The 8,389-nt window shown below is 36.2% G+C and overlaps 1 protein-coding gene across 2 annotated transcripts; it reads right to left on the reverse strand.

Annotated features, from left to right (window-relative positions):
* Positions 1 to 1,212: 1,212 nt before the first annotated feature.
* LOC133726029 (NEDD8-activating enzyme E1 regulatory subunit AXR1-like) lies at positions 1,213 to 6,947 on the reverse strand. 2 transcript variants are annotated; one of them, XM_062153477.1, is made up of 15 exons: positions 6,800 to 6,947; positions 6,479 to 6,651; positions 6,233 to 6,396; positions 5,699 to 5,809; positions 5,330 to 5,409; positions 4,955 to 5,105; positions 4,749 to 4,842; positions 4,275 to 4,363; positions 3,548 to 3,621; positions 3,293 to 3,455; positions 2,774 to 2,859; positions 2,285 to 2,368; positions 2,022 to 2,202; positions 1,723 to 1,824; positions 1,213 to 1,616 (listed from the first exon to the last, which is right to left on the reverse strand). In XM_062153477.1, the coding sequence occupies exons 1-14, from the start codon at positions 6,835 to 6,837 to the stop codon at positions 1,741 to 1,743; spliced, it is 1,572 nt and encodes a 523-aa protein (XP_062009461.1). In that variant the 5' UTR covers positions 6,838 to 6,947; the 3' UTR covers positions 1,213 to 1,616; positions 1,723 to 1,740. The 2 variants fall into 2 exon arrangements, with proteins under 2 accessions (XP_062009461.1, XP_062009460.1); XM_062153476.1 differs by having other exon boundaries at positions 1,718 to 1,824.
* Between the last annotated feature and the right edge of the window lie 1,442 nt (positions 6,948 to 8,389).

Genomic DNA, 8,389 nt, shown 5'->3' on the forward strand with positions numbered 1-8,389 from the left:
TCATTTCATTTTTTTTATTTTTTTAAGGTAGAACAATTATGTTTTGCATTTGTAAATTTCTACAAATTGTGGAAAAAAAATTATTTTTTATTGTATCTCATTTGTTGCTTATCTATTATTAACAACAAAACAAATCATATTCTAAGTAGCGCCGATGTTTTTTAGATTGCGAGTATTATAGATACCCGCAGCATCGCGTGGGTCAATTTGCTAGTATTTACTATATACTAAACGTGAGTTCCACTGTACATTGTTCATAATGCTACAGTTTCTGAAGAATTGAAAAGACGGTTTTGCCATCCTTTTAGATTTTTTGCGGCTCTGCCACTGACTTAGGATTTGTCAGCTTTCACACTCTTGTGGGTATTTTACGTGAAGCAAATAGTGTTGCTCACCGTTTAGCACACCTTGCTAGTTTATCTTATTTTGATGATGTTTGGATTGAAGAGACTCCCTCTATTATTGAGGATGTTCTCTTTGCAGATGCATGTAATCATACTCGAGGTTTAGGCACCACGTCCCCCTCGCGGTATAATAATTCCATCAATAATAACATCTGATGGGGCTCTTAACCCCCTTTCAAAAAAAATTTGAAAGTTTATCTCCTCGTGGTTTAGCTCCCTTTAAGGAAGTATAAGTGTATAAATGGTTGACCGCTTTATTTGATGTCAAAATAACTGCAGATTGGGTTAATTTTTTTCACGGTACCTTCTAATACTCTAAAAATATATGAGTAATGTTAAATTTATCAATTTCCAATTTCGATTATTTGAATCGCACAAAATCCTTATATGTCTACTGATGTATTGAAAAGTATACCTTACATGAGCAACAACAATATGGAGTAAAGCTTCTGCTGTTACTTCAAGTTTTTGAATCAATGGTGCAGTTGCAGACAGCATTGCATGCTGTTCATGCCAATCATATTCAATGGAGAATTCATTGCTTTTCCCTTGAAGAATTCAACATTATACAAACTTGAATTTGGAATATCCTAATAAATATTTTATCTAATTTTGAATAGCCAACAAAGCTAGAATAGCTCAGCTTGTGAGAGCGTGCCCCATGTGGCTGTTAACCACAGGGTCGGAGATGCGAACCATCCTAGAGTTTTTGGTTAATCATAAAGGACCTCTAAGTTTGGTGCAGCGACCATATGGCTACAGTGAGATGGTCATGTTTTCGTGACCAACAAGGGCAGCCATCACTATATCATAGAAAGACTTGAATATTTCATCAAATATTGTGCTACCTTACCAGCTAATGTACTGGACTCGTCAAAAATGGCGAGAAAAATATCAAGTCAATATTCAAATGCCTAACTACAAAACCATCTCAGACCAATAAACAGGAGAAAGATGGAAAATGGAAATTACTAGAAGTTCAATCTTATAAAATGAACTTAAAAGTCCACTACGAGCTACTTTCTTCTCTCTTTTTGGTTACATGTTTCCCTCTATATACTCCTCTTTCATTCAGGATAGTGAAAAGTGTAGCAGAACATCAAATCGTGCACCCCTCACCAATAGCAAGATATATCCTCCATTCAAAATGTGCCACAAAATATGTAAAAATGCAGTCAAGACAAAATGGCTGCTCCTAATCATCGAGGTAATCTGCAAATGAAAAACAGAGGTTAGTATGTTCCCCAACGAAAATTATGAATATCAGCAGATATCAATCTTTATCAAGGTGAAACTTGAGAGTCATTTTATACCCAACTTTGGCCTCAGAAACCCGCTACAGTGCCAACAATTGAGACTTGTGGTCGATGCCATTGAAGATGAAAGTCCCAGACAAGGGTACAAATTGTCTCGTTATAAGCTGTCAGTAAAGTGTTTAAAGAAATGTTATTAAAATAGTATTAGGACACAGCTTGAGGAAAATCAATTCAGATAGCTACAATATATGAGCACAATATTTGGCCAAATAATTATATGGCAACCACCACATTGTTGCCATTCTTATATTATTTGAAAAGAAGGGAAAAAGGCAAACAAAAGAGCTAGAATTACACAAACCTTAATCACTTCCTGAGATGCAATTCCTCCGATGAAAGCAGCAACTGCATGGAGCTCTGCAGCACCAAATCGGCACATCTCATTGATAAGGTCTTCTGTCAATGTTACGCCATTGCAACCCAGATCACTAAGAAGGCCAACAGCTGTTGTCTTTAACCTAGATATGTCCTCATCCATCACACTATACGTAAAGTGAGCATGCAGAATCAGTGCACTATTACACATTTGTACAGCATATGACCATAAACAGTATGAGGAGTTACCCTTCAAATTTTCCGGGGAAACTGTTATAGTTAGCGGCAAACCGATCAACAGCTCTAAGCAAAATGTAAAACCCACCAGCTACACTGTTATACAAATAACAAGAAAATGGTGAGAACTTAAAGCACAGAGAAAAGGCTTCTAGCTATGTGGTTTTGTACATTTTTTTATATTTTTTTTTCTATTTGGTGTTGAATTCAGGATGCAAAAAATTATTTCTCATCCAAAATGTAGGACATCTATTTAGGGGGGGAGAAAAAGTATATGTTTCTGTTAGCATAATATATATTACCGGAAAATCTAACACATACAGTTCTTCAACTCGACAGTAGGAAATTTCCTAATGGAACAAGAGCTGACCATGCAAGTATCATTTTCTTAACTAACTGCAAAATTCACTAAAACTGTACAATGATTCTGAGACCTTGATTGAGTTTGACACGCAAGAAAATATACCAAGGGCAACTACAGTAATACTTCTGTAACTGTACCTGTAATCCTCATCTGTTAGATACTTCTGTAAGTCTGGTAGGATTGGAGAACTGAACTCATCTTCAATGGGGCGGTACCGGCAAACCTAAAAGTAAATATTAGTCAATTGAAATCAAGTAGGCAAACACGAAGAGCTTTATATAAATTTTTCTGAAAGACCACAATATTGAGCCCTAATTTCAATTTGTAGCTATACACTAAAACAGCATTCTTAACTAAAAGATACTTCTTGGAGAGAGATACCTATAAACTAATTCAACAATAACCTTACTATAAATCAGAATCCAGAGACACAAAAGTTATGATAGGGTGAATAATGTTTTTATAAAGTACTCGAATCTGTGAAATTTGTGAAATTTTCAGTTCACAGAAAAGTAAACTTTTCAAGAAAAGGTAATCCAACATTCTCTGAAATTTGGACTTTATCCACCTGAGTGGTTCCCCATCTATGTTTAAACTAATTCATTGCAGTACTACTGAATACAAGTAAATGACACTAGAAAAGCCCACACACTTACTTTGAGTTTTCTTGCATTCTTGCAGAAACTTTTAACAGTTGCCTTTGAGATGCTACTAGGATCTCTACCAATTTTCTTTAAAAGACTCCTAACCCTTTGGTCAATAACTAGAAAATCAGCCTCAGCCTTGGCTTGGTAGATTTTCTGTAAGGCTACATAGTGCCTGCAAGGGAGTAGATAAAGCACTCATATCAATAAACTACTTTTTGAAGCACAAAAGAGAAACATGAAATTCTGGCGATGTCAATCACTAACTCAGTTGAAGATGTCATATCTGGTATCGATCCCTCGAGGGGTGCCTCACCACCACCTTCATTTGCTAGGAATTCCTGTAAAGTGAAAATTTCTGATTATACCACTTAATAAATGAATAGTGATATGGATTGTATAGAATTTGACTAGATAAATATGAGCATCCGATTATTTGATAACATAACAAAAATAGCAACTTTTGCAATCTTCATGCATCCAAAGAAAATGGCAGAAATCTCTAAGGGCCTTGTTAAAGCTAAGACTCCTAGTCAGCTTACTCAGGTGGTCCCTCCCTAGACCACTCAAATTAGACAACATGCTTGAACTCTGAGCATTGAGTTCTGTATTTACATCGATCATGTTGAAAACGTAGGACTAGAACTAAAAACTTGGTATGCAAAAACAAAAAAATATGAGTTAAGCCATTAACACTAGGTTTTACTTTTTCTTATCAATGCATCAAAGTTAAACAACCTTACACTGAGAACTAAGAACATTGAACCATTTTGAAACTACAGTTTCACAGTCAAAATGACAGGCCTGACACTTGTCTCTAAAGAAACCTAAGGGTTATCAATCAATTCATGACTTATCATAAGGATATCTGTTGGAGAGACTGTAGAAGAAGTGTATAATGTTATGTGATAAAAAACACTCTCACTAAGATATACATATCTAACTTATGCACGCTATATCCAGTTGGCGCAGATTGAATCTTGGTTTCACAAACCTTCAATGCCGCCACCATCACCCAAAAGTCTGATGAACTGGAATCAATTTCAGAACGGCTGTCACTTATTATCTGTTGCAACTCTGGACCTGAGACATAAAGTAAGAAATATCAATCACCTGCTCAATGGGGACTGATATTCACACATAAGAATTCGAGGCTGAAACACAGGTTATGACTGTAAACTCCAAAGAAGTGTGAGCAAAACCATAAAGCCAATACCAACCCCAAAGGAGTGAGCAATTATTGACCAAGCATGACACCCACACTGCATCTATGCAGGTGCACTGATTGAGTTTTGTAGCTTAGTTAAGCAAATACTAATTTTAGAATTTTTCCTAACGTGACGAAACAATGTCATTGCATAATTTTAGTGACGTAATTATCCTATCTTGCAAATTTCCATTTGCAACAGCCTCTTCAATTGAAAATAATCTCACAATTTCAACCAATGCTTGAATAATATATACTCACTGATTCCTCGAGGAGTGAAGACTTTAAAGGAGTTCTCAATAGCTTCTCTGTAGTTATCTTCATCAATTGCAGTCATCCTAGCTTTGATAAGCTCCTAATAAATTCATGATCACAAAAAGAAAAATCACGTTGCTAAACAGCAATTAAACGATTGCTCAAAATAGCTATTAAAGTGAACATATAATATACAAATCAAGAAGGTAAACCTTGAACTCTTTTTTCTCTTCCCTAGTTGTTGGAAGTTTACCACCGTGACTTTTAGCCCACTCCTGTGCCATCTTGACAAGAATGACAACATATGGCGTGTGTTTGTGGGCAACAGGATCTGACACATCTAGATCAATGGTCTCCGCAAACCTATTGTCAATGAAAAGTAAAAAATCAGAATGGAAACTAAATAAAACATGTATGTTATCAGCCAATAAAACATTCTGGGCTACGACATAAGAATAACAGTTATCATTTTATACTGGCTGAAACCAATTAAGGAAGACAAGATGCAAATACTTATTTATCAGAAATCCAAAAGTGACTGACATTGAAAATGTCTTAGATAAGAACATGAAAATAGAACTCTGTACCCTCTAAGCTCAGGCCATGGATTATTCAAACGAAGGTCATCCAGGAAATGTTCAGGCTTGGACTCAATCACAGTATGTTCCTGCCCCCAGAAAGCCATAGAGAAAATGGAGAACATATCACTGTTTAGATTCAAAGAAAAGGACTTATACCTATAACTTTATAAAATCAATACTGCATTAATATAAGTACTTTGTTATTTAGCTAACCAACCATAAGCTGTGAAGTAATCAATCAGGAACCTGTTTATTATCATTGAACTGTTTATTTTGTCATCCCTCACAGTGTCCATTATCTCTTTAATATAATATAGCAATTTTATCCTCAATTTCCAGAATAACAAGATAGGGCAAAAAATTTCAACACGTTACCTTCAAACTGATACGGACAAGCCCAGTGAGGCCATAAGAGCGAGCAAAGATCAATAGCACATTGGCATCCCTACATATTCTGTCGAGCTTCACCATTGAATCTTCCACCAGCTGATCATGCAATTAACAAAAGGCAGTCAAAGATATTGCTTTAACAAGTGCGGCAACAGAAATTAAGAAATATGATTAAACAACAAGAGGAATTAAAAACCGAGATTTCAATACATACTCTATCTAGTGCATGAGAAGAAATAAAAGCATTGGAAGTGAACAAATAAAACTAAAGCAAACCTCCATCCAAAAACAGTCAGAGATAAGTATAGAGGCAGGTTTTACAATAAAGAATAGCGTGCGAAGCATATGAGTAACCAAACTGATCCACACACATACAAAAAGTCAGATGCTAACAATCAAAACCAATGCAAACCAGGAATGCAACACTAAATTAAACAAAAAGAGGACAAACAATTAGAAGACAATGCATCCACAATCTACTTTCGCAACGAAAACTCAAGCAGCAACGCTACTCCATACCTGAGTGGCCACAACCAAGGTAAACTGAGAAAAGAAGGAGGGGTTGGTCTGAATCAAAGCCTCTGGATACTCCTCTATAAACTTAGCCTTAACAGCATCATTGAGCTCCTGAAGAAATTGACACACACATTTCGCCTTCGATTGCCCGACGCTCGATTCATCAACTACCAAAAAACAAAAGCAACACATAAGAAAATTCCACACTGAGAGCCAAAAAAAAAAAAAAGGCACTCACAAGTAACACACCCATAAAGTTGTTTCCAAGGTCGCCGGATTCGACTTTAGATCCATCAATGACGGTGATGCTTCCGACGCCACCGAGAACGAGGTTCTTGAGGGTTTCGGAGCCAGTAGGGCCGCAATTGAGTAAGCAAACGCTGGCTTTCTCGAGCGCTGTTTGGCCTTGCTCGCCCCAGATTCTGCAAAATTAACCGGAGTCAAAACCTTAGGGCAAACAGATATGAATTTTTTACGGCGAAAACGAACGGGAAAGCTCGAAGGAGAGCAGAGCCGTGAGAATGGTGAAGAGCAGAACGGAGAGAAGAGAGAGAGAGAGAGAGAGAGTACCTGAGCTGACGATCGTATTTGGTTTTGGGTTCAGCCATTGATTGATGGTGTGGTTTGTTCACTCTGAGAGACCAAACGGAAGTCTAATAGTTCTGCTTAATAGCTACGCACCGCTTCTCACTCATCTGTGACAGGTAGTGAGAATTTGATGCGGAGAGTGAACAAGAATTGGCCTTTGCTATTAACATATACGACGTCGTCTAGTCGTTTTTTAAATTTATTTTTTCAGTTTATTAATGAAAATTGTGTTTTTCGATAATTAAATAAAATTCAATCGATCTTATATATTTTGCCCAATCTTTCTTTTACCATTGAATTAGATTGTAAGATTATTGAGCACAACTGACCGAAAAAAACACTAAACAAGTAGAATGAGTGAATCACGGTTATCCTCTCTAATTGGATGGATTAGTCATTTAGTCTCCACTCTCCAACGAGAGGAGTGTGTATCTAGATCAACAAGTTCATACAAAAGAACTAAACTAAAACATGTTATGACTCATAAAATGAAAGACCAAAATATTATTGTGCATTCGTTTGACAGCTTACGTAGCAGATTGTCAATTTGCAAATTATCCCCCCCCCCCCCCCCCCATCCCATATTTCATTTCATTCCGTTATCTTTTCCTTTTTTTATTATTTTCAACAAAAGTTATCATTAAATGTAATAAACAAATTATAAAGAATGCCTAAAGAGTTTGAATGTGCGCGGGTCCCATTTATAAACAATTCAAGAAAATAAATGACAGATGCTACACTGCTATGTCAAATATAACAGATCTCATTCATCTGTTATTTCCACCTCAGCTTTAACATATGGGTTAAACTTTCATTTTTGTCAAACTTACCGTTAGAAATTGTCATCTGTCAATTGACACATCCATTGGAGATAGTTTAAGCACATCAAAAGGCCTCAAATAGCTTTAGGTCGGTGATACAAGAAAATATGTATGAGACATGTAGGTGTATTACTCAAAGGAACCTGGGGTTAAATAAACTTGGCATTAAGCTTGTAAAAAAAAAGTTTATATTCTCAAAGAAAAAAAAACCGTAAAGTTTATTCTCATGTGTCATGTGATAATTTCAAATGGTATGTAAGGGAAATTTTTTATTATATCTTTTGCTCATTTTGTCAGAAATGTTTGATGTAATTTCCTTTTCCTCAGCAGTAAAAAGAAGAAATACAAAGCAACCTTGGTAAATGGGGTCTGCAACACGAAGCTCAATCATCTACATGAGCATCTGATAAGTTCCACTCCAAATAAAATTTCAATCACTGCAAAGACAAATCATGCAATCCAAATCATTCTTAAAATCCAAACATGGATGCAAACTTGATCCACTATCACAAACAAATGCAGTTCTTTACACATGCAAGAAATCAACCTGCAAGTTATATGCATTTGAGCATGAGCAAGAAGCTGACCAAGAATCACCAAACAAACAAACACCAAGCAAGAAACTCTACAATATAACAAGAAAATGCAAGCGAAGATGAATATTTACCACCCACCGGCAAGAAGAATTCATAAGTAAACGCACGTAATTTTGTAAATGAGCTGTTAAAAAGTCAGTGAGGCATTGAAGTGA

Source organism: Rosa rugosa, chromosome 1 (genome assembly GCF_958449725.1).
Source record: "Rosa rugosa chromosome 1, drRosRugo1.1, whole genome shotgun sequence".
Lineage (NCBI taxonomy): Eukaryota > Viridiplantae > Streptophyta > Magnoliopsida > Rosales > Rosaceae > Rosa > Rosa rugosa.